The sequence below is a fragment of the Dicentrarchus labrax genome, unplaced genomic scaffold, assembly GCF_905237075.1.
Source record: "Dicentrarchus labrax unplaced genomic scaffold, dlabrax2021, whole genome shotgun sequence".
In the NCBI taxonomy this organism is placed as follows: Eukaryota; Metazoa; Chordata; class Actinopteri; family Moronidae; genus Dicentrarchus; species Dicentrarchus labrax.
In genome coordinates, this window is record NW_026136716.1 from 7,325,199 (window position 1) to 7,347,984 (window position 22,786).

At 43.3% G+C, this 22,786-nt stretch overlaps 1 protein-coding gene across 1 annotated transcript in view; it reads right to left on the reverse strand.

Annotated features, from left to right (window-relative positions):
- The window catches only part of hecw2b (HECT, C2 and WW domain containing E3 ubiquitin protein ligase 2b), a 33,184-nt gene extending 10,713 nt beyond the window's left edge, over positions 1 to 22,471 (reverse strand). The window contains exons 1-14 of the mRNA XM_051428374.1: positions 21,899 to 22,471; positions 11,827 to 13,053; positions 7,479 to 7,586; positions 7,266 to 7,360; positions 6,533 to 6,608; positions 6,274 to 6,443; positions 5,859 to 6,001; positions 5,235 to 5,335; positions 3,690 to 4,588; positions 3,464 to 3,608; positions 1,810 to 1,911; positions 519 to 669; positions 314 to 417; positions 102 to 226 (exon numbers count right to left, since the gene is read on the reverse strand). Of these exons, the coding sequence (XP_051284334.1) occupies positions 102 to 226; positions 314 to 417; positions 519 to 669; positions 1,810 to 1,911; positions 3,464 to 3,608; positions 3,690 to 4,588; positions 5,235 to 5,335; positions 5,859 to 6,001; positions 6,274 to 6,443; positions 6,533 to 6,608; positions 7,266 to 7,360; positions 7,479 to 7,586; positions 11,827 to 12,220 (2,613 nt within the window). The 5' untranslated portion in view covers positions 12,221 to 13,053; positions 21,899 to 22,471. The remainder of the gene's footprint in view (positions 1 to 101; positions 227 to 313; positions 418 to 518; positions 670 to 1,809; positions 1,912 to 3,463; positions 3,609 to 3,689; positions 4,589 to 5,234; positions 5,336 to 5,858; positions 6,002 to 6,273; positions 6,444 to 6,532; positions 6,609 to 7,265; positions 7,361 to 7,478; positions 7,587 to 11,826; positions 13,054 to 21,898) is intronic.
- Positions 22,472 to 22,786: the final 315 nt, after the last annotated feature.

A 22,786-nucleotide genomic window follows, 5' to 3' on the forward strand; every position in this document is an offset into this window, starting at 1 on the left:
TCCCAAAACAACTAGCAGTGAATGATCGATGAGAAAGATGCAGGCAAAAAGAGAGATTGTTAGTTGGAGATGGTTGAAAGAAAGAAGAAGAGTGTCCGTACAGGGTTGGAATGCAGCACAGTGAAGAAGTCGGGGCTGGTGAGGAACTTGGCGCTGGGGGATTGAAGCAGCAGGATGAGGCGAGACCTGGAACCGGAGTGAGCCACACTATTCTCCCTACGCAGCTCTGCAACACAAAAACAAAGTCAGAAAAAGTGCACAAAGCATTTAAAGACTGCGTAGACGAGTATGCAGTGCGGTGTGAGAGGATTACCTGGGATAGAGGGGTGCATGTCAGTCTCGTCCGGTGGCAGCTCATTGGCTGGCTGCTCCTCTGGTCTGCTGTCATTGGTTATGGTCCTACGTATACTCTGATACCTGTACGATACAAGTGTGAAAATTTTAACTAATTTTTTTTTAACTTTGCTGCTTGTATTTTCAGGTTCGAGGCTGACCATACAGTATCTGTGTGTCCTGACCTGCGGTTCAGCTGCTCCATCTGTTGTATGGAGTTGGACCTCTGGAGGGTCTGTTGGGCAGGGGGAGCGGTGGGACGCTGCCAAGTTGTGGTTCTGTTCACGTGGTCCACGTAAAAGATCCGACCGTGGCTGTCGATACGAGCCTCCCAGTCTGGTTCACATACAAACACACACACACAATAGCAAGACCATGCTGAAAATGCAAAGTTTTTTTTTTTTTTTTTTTTTATCTAAATAAAGACAGTCACAATCAAATCAAACAAACAAATCAGTCACAAAGCTAGATTATACTACCAGAAAGTGATCCAAAATACTTCATATTTTGAGTTTTGACCAATACAATTCGTCTATTCTGACTGTCAGATCTGTATAAAAGCTGTATAATTGACTTTGGTCTCATTGGATGGCATGGCTATGGGGCATAATTTACTGTTTAGTGTAAACAAACAAGAGTAAAAAGGAAAAGTGATGAAGAAACTCTAGTTCAGTACATGTTTCTACAACACTTAAACCTCCCTTATTTAAAGTCGCTCTCCACTCAAAAATCTCTTTTTAAGGATTTTAATGTGGAATTTATACTTAGTATACTATCAGACACACATTACTGTTACAAGCAGTGCAGCAATCCTTGTTTGGATATTCCATTGACATTGTGGACGGCCTAACCCAAACCTTTTACCCTAATCTTAACCTAACCTCAGAAAGGACGTTTAGTTGCATTAGGGCCAGTCTTAGGTCCCCATTAAGACTAGGGTTGCACAATTATCTATTATTATCGAAATCACAATATAGTCAAGTGCAATATCCAAATAAAAGTACTACATGTGTTTCATAAAGGTAAAATGTGTGAAAACAGGTACTGTAGTGCTGCAGAGAAGCCCTGGCCTACATGTCTTGTTCTACAGATGTAAGAAACATTGTTTGTTTGGGACAGACCCCAACAGATGTCACATCATCATGATTTTAATAGTTTCTTCAGTAAAAATAAACATAGTAATGCAAAAGTTACTATTCAACTGTGAATTGTATCGCAATTACAGTATCTGTCACAATAATCACAATATGATCTTTTACTGGATCGTACAGCCCTTATGACAAGGTCAGTGTCCCCAATAGGTAATAAAAACGCGCAAACACACACACGCACGTGTACTTATGTCACTTTTTCTAAAAATGAGCTTTTTCTACACAACTTTTGCCTGGTCTTTAGTCTGAAAGGTGTCCTCGAAGGTAGACCACAGACACACACACACACACACACACACACACACACACACACACACGCACTCACTAGGCGGTAGCGACTCGTCCACTCTCTGGTAACGACTGATGTCATGGCGGACAGACGGCAGGGAACGAACAGACTGGTGGCCATTGACCTGAGCTGTAGCACCTACACACACGCGCACACACACACACACACACACACATATATGAGGTCATCAAAACCGCGAAACATTTTTGCATCAGTTTAAATATAAGAAAATGCAAAAATGTCTTTTTATATGTGAATATATTTCCAGCAAAGCTGCAAAACCTCATGACCTTCACAGTACCAGATCAGATCGTACAGCCGGTTCCTCTCCCCTCAAGCACAGCACTGTTTCCTACAATTATCTAATACTGTCAAAAGGTTAAATAACCGCAACTGTTCTCTCTGTAATCCAGCAGCTTTTTGGCGGCTGCAGAAAACTTGTTCTGATCTGGATAATGCTCCAGTCTTTTATTAATACTCACTGATCGCTCAATCCTCTTGACTCAGGGATGTTGCTTTTATTTTGTATTTGTGGCAGCATACAATGATTATTGGTGGTGGCATTCATTTGTCTTAATTCTAACAAATCTATTTAGACTTGGGAGGCTTACAAGAACAAAGAAAGGAATGAAAATAGATCAAAACAAAGCAACATATAAAATGTTAAGAAAATGACCTTCTTCGCCCATGCAGCCTGTAAATGTCTGAGTTAATATGCTCCTGTTACATGAGACCACAGCCTGAGTTAAAGACAACTAGCAGCAGTCACTCCAGCAGGAGGCTGGAAGATATAGACATGAAAATTGAATGATTAATACCCTTGATTCCCTCAATAACAACTATTAAGGAGACCTCGAGCGAAACAATTAACCTCCAGCTGCTCCAGTGGAGCTGCTCAGTCACACCTGATAGAGAAGTAAAGCTGTGCAGGAGGTGTGTGGAAATGCGTGTGTTCCCTTGTAACTAAATCTGGAGTGTTAATAATAATTTGTTTAAGAAAAAAAAAAAAAAACATCTCACCTGTTTCTCTCTCCACCCCCGGTGTCTCATTTGGACTCTCTCTGGCCCTGACAACCTCCTGGTTTTGGGCCATACCTCCAGAGGCCTGCATGGACTGCCTCCTCCTCCACACCTCCCCTCCCTCCTCCTCCTCCTGCCCATCCCCACCACTGGCACTCGCTCCTGTAATTTAAACAAGACTTTCTGTTTACGTGTGTAAACCAACAAGGAGGCAGAAATTAAGTGTGCAGAATGGACACTGAAGACAGAGAACATGTTTCAAGTTTAATGAGCAATATTCATATAAAGGTGAGACACTTTACTTTAAGATCCTGTTACAATGCTTTAAATAAACTCACCATTTAAAGCATTGGGAGTAACAGCTTGTAGGTCTCTGAGGGATAATTACTGAGCCTGCTGCAAATTACCATCTGAGGAACACAACTTTGTGACACCGCAGTGTGTCTTTAGGAGGTTATTTACAAGGACTTTAGATTTAAATGAACCCAGCTGCAGTTTCTTCTGATTTGCATAAAGTGACACTAAATAAGACTAAAGTAATGGAGCTCAATTTTCAGCAGTGCAACTTGTCTTCCATTTTACCTGCAGAAAACTCCAGTTTGGTCCTTTAACTGTTTGGTACCTGAAAAACAGCACCAAATCCTTTTAAACAAAAGCATTTACCACCTACCAGCTGCAGAAGCCCCTCTTCCTCGGTCAGCTACGTTGCTGCTGGTCGGAGCAGCTGCTGTTACTGGCCCGTTCGCCTCGCTGCTCGATGACTCCCCTCCTTCCTCCTCCGCCTTCGGAGCCACTTCTTTTCTTGTCTCCACCTCCTGAGGAGAGAACAGGACATTTTGAAAAAAAGCTCTTCCTAAGTAAGTAGTTTTTCAGTGGCCTGAACTACTGCCGCTCACCTGAATGGGTGAAAGTGGACCAAGTGAGGAATTGCACGGAACTTCCTGGTTTGCATCTGTCCTGCTGCTCTGCTCCTGACAGGTACACTCCCCCACAGACTCCCCCGGCCCGGGTTCTGCTGCCGCTGCCTCAGCCCCTGCTGCCTGAGAGGTTTCTCCTGTGACATGTGCAGCCTCAGCTGTCACTCCAGCGACCTCTCCGGTCCCAGTGGCGGTTGATGTTCCCACCTGCATTTGGACTCCAGCTGCACCTTCTGCAGCTCCAGGTTCAGCCCCTGCAGGCTCAGTCTCTGACTGAGAACTAGCAGAGGAACCTGCCTCTGTTGCGGCCCCAGCCCCAGCTCCAGTCTGCCCCTGTTGCTCTGCTTTTGATCCCTCGTTCCCCGGTTGAGATTCAGATGTACCCGGACTCCTTGATGAGGCTAAGTCCGTGCTCTGCTGTGTCCTCACCTCCTGGGATTGCTCCCTGTGCTGCCCCGCCGTCTCCTCATCCTCATCTGAGTCTATGTGTAGCATAGCATTTAGCCGCGTGTCTGTTGGAAAGCTGGAGCGGAGTTTTGGCGAAGGCCCTGCCAGAGGCCGGTCCCCAGGGCTCCTGGGTGCCTCGATGGCATCCAGATAGTCGTTGAGTGACACCTGCCGGTGGGTGTGGCCGCCCAGAGCCACAGGAAGCAGATCCTCCTCTCCCATCTGCCCAGGCTCCCGCCACACGCTGTCCTCACCATAGTAACAAGCGCCGTTGACCATCGGGGAGCCCTCGTCAGAGCCCGTGGGAGATGGTCCACATGTGACGCGTGAGGATGAGGGCGGTTGAGGGAGGTCTTCGTCATCAGAGGGACTGCCGGGGTCCCCGTTCACTGCCCCACCCAAGATGGTTCCCACAGCGTCTGGGGACGCTTCTGACAGAAAGAGGGGACGCACGAGGAGGAGGGATAAAAGATGGAGATTGGAAATAAACCAAGCAAACAGTTTAGGGAAAATATGTGAATACTCATCTAACATTCAGAATGGAAGCATTAAACATCATACAAGCTCAATGAAAGTTTGCATTAATAACTGGTGAAAATACTAAAATATCCCACATGTGGAATTTAATGTATGTTAAACATTGTAAAATTCCTCTTTGAAAATGATATCTCTAAATAAATCCCCTGGCCTGTTCTTTATCCTCACATGGAAATTAATAATCAATAGCAATTTATACTGACTGATGGTCAGTCTGGTATGACGACATGTTTTATATTTATTTTTGGAATTTAATATATAACGTTATATCCTGTATGTTCGTAGGTATTCATAGGTGTGTTAGTGTTATGTAAGAGAGGGAAAATCATGTACTTGGAGGTGTTTAACTCTACCGCTCGCCTCACACCAGATCAATTACATTTGTAGAATTGATTTGTAGACATGACATGACATGACATGACATTATGAGACCATAAATACAATATTTATGTCAGGAACATCACAATAAGAAACTATTTTTGATCACATGAAACATTCTAGCACTAATTAAAGTGAGTATAATCACACACACACACACACCTTCTTGTCCTGTGGAGGTGATATCCACTCTGAACAGAAGCTGCCCACTCACATGGTCCGTAGGGAGACGACGACACAGGCTGTAGCTGACTGGCTGGTCGCTGCAAGCAGATATGGGTATACAATCCTACATTATGCACAATATAAATATACATTTCCTTCAACCAACATAAACACTCAAGCTGTGAGAAACCATGTGCACACACACTATACATCATGGTTCACTGAGTACATGCTGTCCTCAGCTGTAGATCAATACTAAATCGATGCCTGAACAATGAGATGATTGGGACATATCGATTGGTATTGACTGAACAATGTTGAGTCACTGCGGTTAAGTGCTGAAGGTCAGATGTGTGTGCAGACATTCTCTCTGTCTGGGTGCAGAAGCAGGAGGTGCACACACACACACACACACACACACACACACACACACACACACACACACACACACACACACACACACACACACACACACACACACACACACACACACACACACACACACACACACACACACACACACACACACACACACACACACACCATGGTCAGTCTATTTAAAAACCTCTAGCTGTGCACCCAAACTTAATACACACACAAGCACGGTGCGTGTGGACTCACTCAGCTGTCGGCCCCTCCAGGAGTCTCTGCACAGGCATGATCAGCTGACCCAGAAACCGCTTGATGATTGGCCGGCTCTTGGCAAACTTATCCTTCACCTCGATCTCCAACACGTCAGTCATCAGAGCCACAAAGGTGTATTTCTACAGGATGATCAATAGTAAAAAGTATAGTTTTATTTTCACATTTTACCTGGACATCTGGTATATTTACAGTCTTTTTATTTACATTATTAAGAAATACATGAAATTCCAAGCTATGCTCTTGAGTATGCTCTATGTAACTGTAATAATCAACTCTGAGGTGTCCTGTTCCAGAAATAATGGACTTATTAATAATGGACACCACATCGTGCATTAACACTTATGTAATTCCTCTGTGGATGCCACAAGTGTGTGTGTCTGTTTGTGCTGACCTCCCCGTGCCACACAGGGTTGGTGGTGTTGGCTATGATGGAGGAGCGCCTCTCCTGGCCGTGGTGGGTGAACTTGGGGAGGCCGCTCCTCTTTCCGGGCTGGATGGACATCTTCAGGTAGGGGTCAGGGTTGAAAAACATGCCCTTCTTCAGGCCTGCTGCCCGGATGTCTAAAGCGAAAAACATCCAGTCATTAGCATGTGTTTTCTTTTTACTTAATGACAACTACAACACAATGTCACTGAATCATTCTTCTCACCTGACAGGGTGAAGCTGACTAGTTTCCGACAGTGCTCAGTCCCTGATTGGTCCTCCACTTGGCCTTCAGTGCCCACCTTATGAGAAACAACCAATAGGAGAGGAGTGTGAGTGGATCACGTACCATTCCCATTTTTAGAGTGAACTGGCTTCACTCCCAGAGCAAAATAACCCCAAAAACACAAGTTTGATGAAAAGTTAAAAGGAGGAATCATCAAAGGAATAATGGTCTGAGAGTTCTGATTCAAGCTGACTGCTTTAAATTTTACTGACTCAACTGGAGCAAACGTCTCTTCGCCTCAGTTTGTCCTGCTGACATCCACCTCTCTCCATTCATCTCCCTCTGCTGACTCTGACTGCATCCTTGACGTCCCCAAATTTGTTTCCAGATTCTGTCTTAGACGAGATGAGCTCCACCAACACATTCTGGGGGCTAAGGGCTAATTTATGACTGCTTAAATTGTTGGTTCTGATCAATCTCCATTTTCTTGGTTATAACACCATATTCTGCAGGTTAGGACTCCTCTGCAGCTCTTCTAAACATCAGCACAGATAGGAATCGTTCCCTAACACAAGAAAGTTTAGAAAATGCTTTCACTTCTAGCCCTCAATCAGACGGCAGTATTAAGGGATTGTTTAATATGAGAGAAAATCCAATATGCAGAAAAGGAGTAGAAAATAAGATGGTAAAAGATTCAAGGTGAAGGAATGACGCAGATGCAGATGGGACATACCAGTACTCCAGGGTTCTTGACGGTGATACAAGGCGTCGTTGCTCTTAATGCTCCACTTACACCATGATAGTATTTAAAGCAGACCTTAGTCTCCGCTGTGGAGAGAACACAGACACAAATGATCATCAGGGTTATTTTTTTTCAGACTTGACAGCTGTAAAAATCATTGAAAAGCCCCTTTAGCAACACATAAATGTAATAAAGTCCACTCACGCTCCATGAAGTAGGGTTCGGGCTCCAGTCTCCACACGATCTGTCCCCTCTGGGTGCCGTTCACGCCACGGTTCTTGGAGTCCCACACATTGGCCACACACGTCTCATCTGTGAAACACACACACACATTTACATTCAGTTTTATGTTTTAATAACACACACAGATGCTTTTGTAAATCAGGCAACAGTTGTAAGATGTTAATGAAAAAAGGGGCAGATGTAAAAAAAAAACAATTAACAGAACAGGACATTTAGCAAGGTCACATACCGCAGCAACAGCTATTGAGCTATTGACTCACTTAATGAGGCAGCAGCATGCACGGACACATCGAGAGTTGATTTATGTAAACACATAAGTAAAGATAGTATGATGGTACTGTCAAAAGTCAAGAGTGAGACAAAAGCACAAAAGGACCAAAATTACAAGATGGATTTGGGGGCATTATCAGTGTGTTTAACCTGTACACTTGAGATCACAGTGTTCATTATTTTTTAGTTCTATTTGCATCCAATGTTCAATTAATACAATAAACTGAATACTTAAAAATATCAGAAGAGAACCAAAATACAGCCAACACTTCCCCAAAGCATCTGCTCATCCATTTATCACTGCATAGTTGAAAAAAAAGACCTTTCTCCTATTATAATCATATTTCTGCAGTTCATTATGTTCATTATGTTGTAAATGTAAAATGTCAAAGGTTTTTTAATTTCAGCTTATTTATTTATTTTTAATCATATTTAGAATATTTAAAATATTTAAAATCACATCAGTCAGAGAATTTGTCCTGGCGGGGTCTGTTAAACCTACTTTGGAAAGTCTTACATATGAAAGAACACTGAAATGAGAAAAAATCCACATTTGAGCTCCATAATGTGGTGGAAATACTACATCACAGCCCATTTCCAGTAACCCAAGACACTAACATTAATGACAAACTTCAGTAAAATGTAATGCCTCACGGCTATACAGCTGGATAAGAGTACTGTCACCACAAAGATAATTAAGTCCATCAATCATTATTAAGCTGCCAATCATTGATTCTGTCTCAGTCATCACCTCCATTGCCTTTTAACCTGTGCTGCCACCTGACACAGCCTGAAATATGTTACAAGTCAAATAGTTTTAACTACTTTAGAGGCAGTTAGGTCATTTAGTCGTGTGTTTCCCCTGGGCCACTCCAAAGGGTCACAAGATTAATCTGAGGGGTCGTGAGATGAAACGCTGGCTGCACAGGTTTGAATTGCTTTTACTATCTTTTATGGTTGTCTTATTTAATTAACTTTTTCTTTTTGTTGTTGGCTCTCTATTTTGTCAATTTCTTGTGAAGCTCTTTGAATTGCGTTTTATTTATTTGAAAGGTATAGAGATAAAGCATGATTCATTGATTTTGCAGCTGGGTCATTGTCACCTTGATGATTACATTTTTCGATCCTGGTCAGCTTATGATCCATGATGCCACACTACCACTGAGAGTCTTCTCTTTATGTTGTTCTCAGTTTGCGTTGTTTGGAAATTGTTGGGGGGGGGGGTTAGTTGCATTGACTAACTGACATGATGGAGGATACTGGTACCTGAGGGAAACTCTGCCCTTAGGTCATAAACCACATTCCTGCCTGCACCATCAAACATTTACGTGTACGTCCTGTGATAAATAGCCGTGTCCTGATGGATCAATGCTGATGCCTGTCAGCCACAGTCACACACACACATACCTTGCCCTCTGTCACACCAGGTCACCATCAATAAACCCTGATAGGTATTCCTCACACACACAAATATACACACACCTGTCTCGAGTGACAACCCTGCAATCATCCTTATAAACTACAGTCTGAGAGAACCTGTATACACACATACAGGTCAGACAGCAGAGGGAGGTTAAGGAGCTCAGGCGGCTCCAGGGAAGAATGGCTGACAGCCAGGCTGGAAACAGTGCACGCCCCTGGGGAGAAAAAACCCAGAGATCCCCCCTGCCTGTGGGTCAATACCTCCAAAGAGCTGCAGAGAGGATAGTGGAATGGAGAGATCACCTTTCAACGGCTTTCTCTATATCTGTCTGGGTAAAAGGATGGCCCACCCTCACTCTCGTTCACACACAAAATCAGTCACCTGTGGTTTGAAAAGACCTTAGCTTCTGTAAAATGGTGTGCATTTCACCGGCTGCTGAAAGCTGCCCTTTCACACCTGAGCCTGAGAGCGACTCTGAGCCCAGCAGACTCAGACTGTTAACAGAGACGGGCTTTTATCTGACATTAAACTCATGCTACTGTATCAGAATGAGTACTAACAATAGTAGCGAGTGGAAAAATATCCGTGGATCAATGCTGTAAGGCGGAGGAATGAAAAACATCGGTTATGGGCCACATATAGCCACTGGTTTCGGTTTGTACTGATTATGACAGACAAATACTTAGATTATATGTCCTCTCCACACATCCACATTGTTGTTGTTAACTGCAGGGACTGTACAAAAATCACAGGATATTGTAATTTTTTTATGTCTATCTTCACTTCTGAGATGTATTATTATGATTATTATTATTATTATTATTATTATAATAAACAAGAGATAAAATAGTTACATTATTTTTATTTTTTAAACACAATATATGTGTAAATAAATGTGTCAAACTCTTATTGTGCGTCTTGGTTAAAAATCAATGTTTTCTTAAAGGGGTAGTACTTTAGCATTGCTCTTCCAACAAACTGGGGGACTTTTAACAAAAGAATGGTTAAAATTGGTAAAGCAGAGGTTGAGATATCATATAAGCTCCAAAAAAACACTGGTTTGGCATAATGCAACTCCATAGCATCTTCTACTAGACCATCCCTTATCATAGATTTCTAGCCTCTAGTCCAATGTTGAGTGCCCACTTAAGCTATTTAATGTTTAAATTGGGATACACAATCTTAAAATTCTTTTTGATTTATTATACATAGATTTTAAAGGGAAGGTCCAAAGAAAATAATAACAATGCTGGGGAGAGCCCTATCCCAGTAATTGTCTCACAGTGTCTTCTTGTGATGACGGCAGCTTAAAAAACACTTACACTACTAGAAAATGGAAGAAAATTGAAATTAAATTAAATTTGTGGTGCTGATTATGTCCCTTAAGGTACAAAAAACCAACAACCCACATCTCCTTGTAAAATTTAACTCGCGTATACGCACAGATTTTTCTAGTATAGTTTTGGGACAGACAGGTAGCGCTTCACCTCACACCCTCCATCATTCACAAGTACATCACTGTAGGACGAGAAGGATGTACTTAAAATGATGTGTGAGTGTGAGTGTAATATGAGAAGAAACATACTGCTCATAAACGCTACTGATGCTGAGTCAGCATCACTTTCTTCAGGATAACCTACTCCCTTTCTCTCGCCATCTTTTTCTGACACACACACACACACACAATCCATTAGCCAGTTAATGTAGCAGCCGTGGGGCTGATGTAATGCTCTAACCTTGAGGAGATGAGTTACAAGTCGCAACCTCCTCAACAGCGCTATCATATCACTATCCCACAGCAATTTTTACAGGCAGGGAAACAGATAGAGGGAGAGACGACATGAGATGGAGAGACATGAAGCAGGAAGACAGGCGAGAATGATGACGATACAATTAATAGCTTACTGGACAGCAAAAAATAAATACCTGTAAACTTGCTGTTCATTTTGTTATTTTAGTGATATTACAGTAAAATTAATCGTCTGAAAAGGTAGATTTGCGTTCGCTGTAATGTGATCATGAGTGTAGCCTTGGTGAGTTTGAAGCCAACAGAGTAATTCATGATGTTAAAATGCAAATACCAGCCAACAATGAGAAATCAGGTGTGGCAAGAATGCATGAAAAGATGTTAGTGCTGAAACGATTGGTCCATGAACGAGCCACGGCTTACTACAGCCACATACACACAGTATACATAGAGGTTGGAGGATATTTCTATAAAACCAAAAAAAAAGCGAAATTGATTAAACTGTGTGTGTGTGTGTGTGTGTGTGTGTGTGTGTGTGTGTGTGTGTGTGTGTGTGTGTGTGTGTGCTTTAATTGAAGCTTCAAATTGTAGCATGCCTGGCTAACCAGCTTACAGCCATATCAGCTGTGTTGTATCCTGCACTGTGTGGGAGCCGGTCCTGGGCCCCATCAGAGTTTAGTCTAACGTCAGTGACTCTGCCTTGCTCTTTATTGGATTTGGCGACTGCACTCAAACACTGAGGCTAACCATTACCCTGAAATTCAAGAACAATACTGCTCCTTTATTTCTATGTACAGATCTTAAAGTCCCCTTCCTGAAGCGGACTGTTCCACACTTCAGTGGGGGGAGGTGAGTTTGAGTTTGCTCACCGATGTGGTACAGGCCAATCCAGTCGGTGGCATCCACTTCCTCCTTGATGTCCCAGGAGATGACCAGGTGGCTGTGGCCTAGAGTCAGCTGGTACATAGACGCCGTGAGCGATGACCGGCTGTCTGACGTCACCAGGTCCGTGTCACTATTGGCCCGCTGGAGCCCCACGCCCGTCGTTTCTGGTTGGTTCCCGGACGACATAGCGGAGGAGGACGCGGAGGTGGAGCCCCCCGGTGAGTCCTGCACCGACAGGCTGCGGAGGTTGTCGGGCCCGATCGTGTACGGCCGGTTGTGCGGGGTCCGCCGACGCACCGCCAGCAGGTGCTCTCGGGCGCTGCCGTTGGCCGACGACGAGGACGAAGAGGAGGAGGAGGCGGTGGCAGCCATCGCCATGGTTGCCGGAGAGGAGGAGGAGGCGGAGAAGGGAGGAGGCAGATAGCGAGGGGGAGAGGAGGGGAGCTGGGGGTGGTGATGGTGGTGCTGGTGGTGGTGGTGGGAGTTGGGTTGAGGGTGAGGGTGGTGATGGTGATGATGATGGTGGTGGTGGGGAGAGGAAGGGGCAGAGGAGGTGGAGGGGGAGTGGGAGGGGGAGGATGACTGGGGGCGGGGGCGAGGGGGGAGGACAGCCGTTGCGAGGGAGGGGCGAATGGTGGAGGCCAGGTGGGAGGACCAAAGGAAGAAATCAAAGAGGGAAGGGGAAGGAAGTCAGGGAAAAGGAAAGGAAGGAGGAGACGCCTGGGCCCTTTAACTTAAAAGCGCCACCACGAGACCAAACTGAAGCAGCAGTGAATGGCCCTGCTGGTGTTCCCTTGGGCAAGGCACTTCAGGGGGTCCCGCTAGTCGTTCAAGGTGTTACGAGGCGGTCTGGAATAGCTGAATCATCTCTTTTTCTCTCTCTTAGATCAGTCACATATATCACGTTTACACTGTGAACGTCGATGCTGTTGATTTATCCCTCTTAACACCCTCGGACCGGCCATATTGACAAACGTGTCAACAGCAGAGCAATGCCTTGCTCGAGGGCACTACAGTACTTTATAAATCATTCAAGTAGCCATTATGACAAAGGAAAGAGATGGAGGTGGAAGATGGGCAGAGAGAGACAAGGAATCAGGGCTGAAAGGCAATCCGGGAATCCTTCCGTTGGTCTGTCCGGGGAGGAGGGGGTGATGACGGGGCGTTCCTATGATCCACAGGGAGGAGAGGGGTGAAGGGAGGTTGGAGACCTATAGGAGAGAGAGACAGATAGAGGAAGTAAAAAAGGTGGTGGGGGAAAGGAGGACAAGAAGAGGGATGATGGTCAGTATCTTCTGTGTGCAGCAGGGTAAATTGTCACTTTTACTCTGATAATATCAAATAATATCAAATAAAAAAAATAAAACGTTTATGGAGGAGATACAGCATTTTATACCACCTACAATGACTTTACAGCACAAATATAAGCCTTGATGTGAGCAACACGATGAGTGTGTAAAGATGTCTCCACCTGCGTCTACCTCAGAGGTTAAAAGGTTCAATTCCACTTCCTGAACAGGCAGAAATAAAACCATATCCTGTTGACCTATTAAAACACACGCACTCTCTCTCCTGTTCATTTTTCTCTCTTCTTCATCTCCTTTCTTTCAGTTTCTCCACCGCTCGCTCTCTCGCACACACAGACTTTGGTTGCCGTGGTGACAGGTGATTACGCCAAACCATGTCTCAGCTTCCGCACCAGTCACGTCAGACCTCCTTCCTGTCCTTCCCTCCATCCTTCTCGCCATTATAACACTTAATGGATGTGCACGCACACACAGGCATACCATACCCCTCGTGTAATGCTTCTAAATTAGCTGTGCAATGTGCTGCTGATAGAGAGCGAGAGGGAGAGAGAGAGAGTAGGGGAAATAACTGAAGAGGAGAAAGAAAAATAGACTATGGGCTATATTAGATTTTAAAAGCCAAAATGTAAACAAGTCAAACAGAAATAAAAGGAAATATAATACACATTGGGATTTGTGCTATATGTACTTATACGTACATATATGAACATACACTGTGTCATAATTCAATAAAAATAGTTATATTGCCTTTCTTCTTTAATAACACAAACAGCATATACAAATCACAATGTGTATTTTATTTCCCTTTAATTCTGGGTTTGAATCAGGAATTTCTGACAGCAAACATCTCCCACTGTGACTGAACTAAAGTGTCAGTGGCAGTTATGTCTAAATCCAATTTTAACATGAATACAATGGATACAAATGTGTAACACGCCAGGAGTAAAGTAAATCAGGAAATCAGGGCAACATTAGTGTTTGAAACTGTGGCGGCCAGTCAGCCACAGTTTAATTCAGTGTCAGCAAGTCCTAAAACCAATAAAACAATCAAGACCTCAGTATTCTGACCCAAAGCTGATTAACCTCGGCACAACAGAGGCACTGACCACATTCAGGAAGCCTCGGAGACAGTTTATTGCCTATGGCCTCATAACTGTTCTGCTCCAGCACCTCAATACGGCGCTGGCTTAATGACTTGTCTGATACTCTATTTGGAGAGAATCCGATTTGTAGAGACGTTTGATGACATTAAAAAGATCTGATCTACCTTCATTGCCTTTCTGGACGAAGGCCACACCAAACCTGACTCCATTCATCTCATTTACTCTAAACGTATTCCCCTTTCCTCCTTTCTATATTTTTATATCTCATTCTTATTTTGATGTATCATCTTTATATTTTATTTTTTCTACTCTATTCTTCTTGTGCGATGTTCTGTCTGGTTAATGTTACAGAAAAGGCTGTTTCCTGTATTTCTATCAATAATGGTAGCTCTTTTTTAGCCATTCTTTAAGTAATATATAAATTAATTGATGAATTTCAAGTTGCCAATGATTAGGAGTCCAGTTTCTGACCACCTAATGAATATTGTGTCTGTGTGCTGTTTGCTGGTGAAGAAGTGCTTCTGAATAAAACTATACAATCAAAATAATTTCTATCATAATGGGACCGAACTGAAAACAGTGGCTGGCCTTCAGATTCACCAGCAGGCTTTAAAAAAGTAATTTCACCTGGTCAATAGACAGACAAATACAATATGTATATTTTTTTTCTTTTCAGAAGTCTGTGTAGAAATCCATTTAAAGGAAACTGACACGGACAGTGTGGGAGTCACTTTGAGTTACAAAGCAAATGTTTGTCTCTGTTTCAGCAACATTTTCCACGTGGACCTTGCTTCTAAAATACTGCTGTTAGTCAAAAGCTGCATTTGAACATCCGCATTTTGTTCATGGCGAGGATAATGAGAGCAAATCCTGTCCACACATGTCTGTCACAACAGTTCCAGACTGATGTTCCTTTTCCCACGGAGAATATACAACACTATGGAAACTCTTCTTCACAGGACCTGGAACAGACTATAAAACAAACACTACAGGAAATAGTCTTGATGAGGCATTACTGATAACCGGTGTAGGTACAGAAATACATATACACATACAATTACTAACAATTTACGCATGAATGTTGCTCATTTTCAGAGTAAAAGTTGCACAAGCCCTTCCTGTCAGTACCATTATAGTGACATCCAACAATTAGAAGAAAAGTTGCAGTTTCCTTATTTTTTTCAAATAATTCCATAGTTTTAAAGAATATCCTCTGAATTCATTATTACCCACAATGATGTGAGAGATACCAAAATGAAACACTTCATAAACTAGGCTCTCTCTCACTCTCACTCTCTCTCACTCTCACTCTCTCTCTCTCTCTCTCTCTCTCTCTCACACACACACACACACGCCCACACATCTGGACAGAGTTTTATAAATAGTTCTGGGCAGGGGCCAGTGCCAAGCACGGTGCTGATAACAGAGTGTAAAGCCACTTGTGTCCAAATAGCCGCCCCACACACACACACACACACACACACACACACACACACACACACACACACACACACACACACACACACACACACACACACATATACACATATACACTGCTGCCTCTTGTCTTTATAAAACTAATCAGAAACGTACACACATACAATGCACGTGAGGCTCTTGGGAGGTAAGTGTCCTTGATCCAGCGGCGGGATTAAAACAGAGAATGGGGGATTTACTGTTGACAGAATGCGTTCCCTAATCCGCTGCATTACCACACGGCTTCAATCTGCAGCTGGAGCTCCGGCTGCCTCTGCAGCTACGTGTCCATCCAGCTGTCCATCACATTTAAACTCGACGGATTGCTGGGTGAATAACATGGAAATTAGGTGAAACTCAAATCTCAATGCAAAATATATATTAAAAAAACACATGAATCCAACTTTTGTCGGAGTTGGGCCACTACATGCCTCCGGAACAGCTTTAGTGCACTTCAGATTCTACAAGTCTGACACTTTTGTCTACAAACAACTTAGAACTAGAAGCCATTGGCTAAAATATGTTACAGTAATGAAAAATATGAAAGGACTTTACTGCAAGGTAAGTTTGTGAAATCTGTCACTGCAGTGAGATCATTTATTTCTCTCTAACTGCCCACTCCAATCTAAGTTACATTGACATTCAAGGTCACACATAAAGGCAGAGCTATTAATACCTGACCTCTACGAAAACCTCCCCCATATCTCCTCTCCACCCCTAACATGACCCCCTCTCCTCCACACTCCTCCCTCTGATCCCCGTCTCACATAACTCACAGAGACGACCTTTGACCTCAGTCAGTCTGGGCCTTACAGCCGTGAATTCCACATTAGGCATGCACATAAAACTGTGCACTGCTCACACCAACTGCAACCTAAAGCTCAACCGATCGGTTCACACGCTCTCTCAAAGTTGGGAACACACGAGTCCATGTGACCTGACATCCACCCTAGATATCAAATCTACAGATAAAGCAAGAATTTGTCTGTTAAAGGTAACCTGAAAATGTTTCTGAACCATGCGTAGAACTCATATAATTAGTATAAACTATTCCCAATGCAAACAAACAGCAAGGCAAGGGCCTGATCTGTCTCTATTTGATTTCTGTTTCTCCAAGTCTTCCCAAAATTGCTCCCAAATTACTCCCAACTCCTACACTGTGGTTTGGAGATTGTGGTCACCTCACCAAACCGATGCCTGCTTCTGCATTTTTTTTCCTCCCCACGGTTTTCATTGGCCTGCATAGTGCTTGTGCTCTCAGTCTGAACAGCTCAACTGGTTGACATGGGCGCCAAAAAGATGCGAGTTTTGGGTCAATTTGTGGCTTATTGGATACAAAAATGCAGATGAAAAGTTTGGACATAAATTGTAAGCCTACTTGGTAGTGAATAATGACAAAGTAGATTAGCCAATGTAATGCATACTTAAGTAAGAGTAAAATTACAGGCTTGAAATAAGTACAAGTATCCAAAAAATGGCTTAACTACTATAATGTGAGTAGTTGCAATTAGTGACTTCCAACCCTGTTTAACATTTGGGTAAACCTGTGCTGCTGGTAATTTTAATCATATCATGAAATATGTTATTAAGTAAAAATTGTTTAATATTAATACCACTTTATTTTAAAACTTCCATTTACACATAGAAATAGCACTAAATTGTTGTGCCGGGAATCAATTTGGCCTGTGGTACTGCACTGGACAAACGGATTTCTGTTCCACATATGTGTGACATAATGCAACAGATAAATATTCCTGATGCAATTATGCTGCAGAAGTCTTTAAATGTAATTGAATCACAGATGTTGTATGACGGATGGAAGGTAGGCAGTGTCTGTTTATCAGAGGCCCTCAAACCCATCAAAGGAGCTTTGAATAGCTCCTAATATAATATATCGGCACACTTTTTCACTATTTAACCACAGAGCCGTGAAAATCTGCAATCTGAGGAAAACGAACACAGCATGAGATTCCACACTTGTCTTCTAGTTTACGTCAATTTCCCAACCCCCCTTCTGAAGAATGTCATGTTGTATTTCCGCCTCAGCAGACTGCACCTCGGTACAGCGGGAGGAGGTGGTTGGTGGGAAGGGGGCATTGGCGCCGTGCTATCAGCACACACACACACACACACACACACAGGTAAAGTTGCATACCCATGCACTCCGTGACACAAATACTTTCTCACACACACACACACACACACACACACACACAGATAGAGGAGACAGAGAGTGGATTGATGGAGTGTGTAGACTGTATCACAGAGCTGACTCATCACTGCCCTACTGCCCCACGCCTCTAAGACTAAGTGTGTGTGTGTGTGTGTGTGTGTGTGTGTGTGTGTGTGTGTGTGTGGTTTTGATTTAAGTGTGTGAGATTGTAAGCTATAATGTTGTAGGTGAGCTGCTGCAGTGGCGGGGTTACCCCATCAGCTTAAAAAGGTACACTCCCTGATGTTGTTATCTTATCAGACAATAGGCCCAACCTGGAACAATAAATGAACTGATACATCACCTGATAATTCATTAATAGTTTAGACTATCCCCATATAAAGCTGTTAAGGCTATCACGTTAGCAAACAATTGGCTATTTATGCATTCAGCATGTATGGTATTGAGCAGGTAATGAACAGGGGGTTTCTCAGAGCTGTTTAGGTGAAAAACAGCTGCCTGGAAATGACGCAGATGAGAGCGATACAACTGAACCTAAGCAGGAAATTTACGAGCCATACAACAAAGAGACTGAGCTACAAGATGCTGAAGAACTCCCTAGAGTTTCACTTTCAAATTGCAGATCGGAATCTGATCTATTGTTAATATAAAAAATACTGATTGGAGCAAATGCATAAGCAAATTTTAACACTAAGGAATCGTGTAACTTTAACTTTACAAGATGTGTCAGTCAGCCAAAATGTTCTATTTAAATGAATGAGTATGGTGATTTGGGAAACCACTGCTACCCAGCCCACTTTTATGCATACTAGGAAGTATACTGTATTCTTTGCAGGTACACAAAGAAACAGTTTAGATGCCTTATACAAGTAAATTGTATATGGCACTGTTGTCTTCTCTTTGAAAATAAAAAGTCAATAAAAGAAGTCAAAACGTACTATTTTTTATCTAACAAAAATGATGTTTTGCCATTAAAAATGCTTTTTAATTATCTATGAACAATCTCTCATTCTGCCAGCTTGTCCAGCCGGGCCTGCGTACCTGAAGTGTTTGAGCGTACTGTGTGCGATACAGTAAGTGCAATCTTTCCTCCAGCAGCAGCCTCAAGTCTGCAGGTTATTTATAAATGGTGAGACTTTGTGACTAAATATACACACATACACACACACACACACACACACACACACACACACACACACACACAACCCCATGAAAACAGACCCAGGCACTGACATCAATACACTGTCAGCCAGGGATGGTGGTGCTACACACACAGGCTGTTTGCACTGGAAGTAACGCACATACGCCCAAAACCTGTGTTTGATTTGGTACTACTTTCATCCTACGCTGAGACAAAGGAACGAACGGTAGAAGAGCGTGCACAAGTGTTTCCTATAAAAACTAAATGTTTGTGGGCACGACAGGAGGAGCATTTTCATCACTCTGAGTCCGAAAGTCTCCACTGAAATCGAAATACGGCTGATATTGGGTGGGAGCAGTGCTTGTGCAGAAAAAAGCCGACGTTACTGAATTATGCAAGTGTCAGAGCTTAAAAGCTGCACTAGGCGAGATTTAGATGTAAAGAAGAAAATTATATCAGCCTACTTAAATCACAAAGTGGAGCTACACTGACGGCTGACCCAGTCCCTGAAGAGAAATTCGTCCTATTTGCTTAAATAATGTTGTGGTGTTGGGATGGTACACTTCTCTGCCCGCAGGGAGAGACACAGACAGACGGTTAACTTCCCTGGTAGGGTGTTTGTTCGATCTGGACGACAAATTTGCTCATAAAAACTCTGGTATTGGTTTGTATAAAAGCAGACTTCTGAGATAGGACCACAATGACACACAAATTTCACACACACACACACACACACACACACACACACACACACACAGTCCTGAAATAGCTGTAGCGTGATTGGAGAACAATGAGGCGGTCCCGTCAGAGGCGACAGCTTCCTGTCCCCAACACACCCATCACATTCCTCTATGCCAGTTTGTGTGTGTTTTTGTTTCAGTGCATTCTTGTATTTCTAACCTTACGCAGGCCAACATGACAGACAGGACAGTGCTCCACTTACAGCTACTGGTCAGGGGCTGAGGCAAAGACTGGGGGTATGTTTAGGTACAAATCATATACTAGATACACATAAGTTAATGCAGGATGCATCATGGATTCCTGTTGCTCACCACTAACAAATGATCAATTCACTATAACTTTCTGTGACGAGTTCACACTTAATATATCATCAGTTAAGGAATTCACAGTTGCTTCAAACATTAATTGACATGCTGATGGATTCCTCTTGCATTTCCTCCGCCTGAAAAATAGCTTCACATTTGTATGAGAATAAACCCAGCGGTATTTTTGACACATATACATCACAGTGGGCGGAACATATGGTTTTATCTTTTACTGGGTTTGTGGCGCTGAAAAGGAGTGGAGCTAAACCGTGTCTTATCGTTCTTCTCTCATTTGCCCATTAGTTGACGCGCTGAGCAGCCATCTTGGATTTTAAAGGTTGGTGTTCGGGAGGTTTTGCCAACTTTCCAGCCTGGAAATCCAAATTCAGGGGGCGTTCCAGTTGAATTGGAAATCTAGTTCAAATGCAATCCGTCAATAGATTACTGGGTTGCATTATGGGAAACGTAGGAGTGTCACCCAGATTAAAAGTCAGGATATCTCTCCCTTTGCTGCTTCAGTTTTGACCATTCTTTTTTTAAAATGTGTCTCTTCTGAGTCCCCAAACTTTATGGAAATGCAATGCCAAATCACTTAAGCGCCACTTTATATTTTGACTTGTCACTTCCTGTGTTTAGAACAAAATCAATGCCTGACATTAAGATCTCATGGGGGTTACGGGAATGAATCTACAGTCTTGTATCAGGGATGGATCCTGTGTTTTGTAGCCACACTTTTAAGTACTGAAGGTTATTTTCCACAAGAACTGGCTATTGCAGCTTTAACATCAACCACATACCGACACACTGAACTGCGTGACAAAGTTTCATATGGGGGGGATTTGGTTGCTTACACAACACGGTTGCAAGTGTTATCCAAGAGCAAATTTGGAAAAAAAAGGTCTTTTCGGATGTAGATCAGGGAGTTTAATTTGAGGAAAAGCACAAGGCAGGATGCACTGATAATGAAAGTGGTCTCAAATATCGGGTCAATAGGCCTTGTAGTCAAAAATAGGCCTAATACACTTGAGAATCTCCCCTGTATTGTAGTGCAATGCAGAGTGGAGGAGGATTATATAGATCATACGCTGGAGTACACATCCAAACTAAAATGTTACTTTGTTCCGCAGAGACGAAGCTTCAGACTGGTTGTTTTTAGTGATAAACACACATCTGCAAGAAAAACCACATCCTCGTCGAAGGCCACAGATCTCAGACAAAACACAATGAAGAGCTCACCAACGACCTGCCAATCAATTTCCTGCCAAATTTAACCTCAGCCTACACTGTAGTTTATTATACACAGATTACAATCATGGTCAGATGAAGCTATTAGGGAGGAAATAGGAGATGAGCTGTCCTGTTATTCTGGAATTGATCTGATTGTGTGAGCACACCACAGCTCTGATCTGATTTACACACATTCTCCAACAGTGTGTGTGTGAGTAGGCTGACTTTCCCCTTTTTTGCCTAAAGCCTCTTTGACAGCAAGCAACACATGATGCTGCCCAGGACAGAGATTTTATTTTGGCGTTGTTGTTGTTGGCCTTTATTTGTCACTGTTGCTGCAAGTGGAGCCCATCAAAGCATGACTTCATCAGCTCACAATAGCAGCCCAGTCGGAGGCAGAGCAGCAGACAGATTGATGAGTGAAGAAAAATATGTGATGAAATCCATTTGCGCTTGGAGAAAACGTCAATTAAAGGCTTGATGGTGACACATCAGGTTGCCAGATCCACATCAAAGCAACCTGCTGGTGCAGAAAAAGAAATCTGTCTATTATTACACATACATGTGATAACACCTCGCTTACCTTTTGCTACGGCGATAGAAACGTCGTTTACAAGCCCTTCTGCATGCCAAAGTCGCTTAATCATGGACGACGGACCTCCATACGGCCCGGCCACCACCGACACTTCATCGGCTTCCAAGCGGGATCCGGCGCTCCAGAGCCCGGGCGCAGCGCCGCCGCGTCTCGCTACTCCCAAACCTCCGCTCAAGGCGAAACCTCCCTTTAGAAATGTTTTTTTATTATTATTATTATTCCCGTGTCTGAATCATGGTTGCCACCTCTTTCTCTCCGCAGCGTCGTTGACCTCCCCGGGATGTTGCCAGGCTGGGTAGAAAAGACGCGTTCATATCTTATTTATTTGGCTGGACCGCTTCACATCCGCCGCCCCGTTTCCGCCGCTTCACGCACTTTATTCCCGGTTTGATGCCGCTCTTCCATACCGGAGAGAAATAAAACCGACCGCATTCTGCTTATAACAACATATTTACGGTATAAGTGCTGGTTAGCAACTTTGTTTTTAAAGCCAGGCCTTGTTTTGAGAGTCCATACTGTCTGAGCTCAGCAGCAAAATAACTGATTTAACACCTCCCACCAGCGGCCACCCCCTCTTTGTGGATAACGGGCGCCCAACATGGGGTTCGGGGACCTTCAAGGGTCCGCCAAAGGAGGTTCCTTATCTGTTTATGTACCAGAAGTGAATTCAATTAAAGACCATACGAGGATTACTATTTTAATCACACTTTTGATATGTAGGCAGTGATGCAGTTTAAAGAGGGCAACCCAGGATCAAATCTCATCCAAGGGCGGGGTGGGGGGTGCTTGAGATGTCCTGACCAATAGAGGGGGTTTATGGGGGGGGGGGCGACCCAGGGCCCACACTCAAAAAGGGGCCCCACGCTTAGAAAGGGA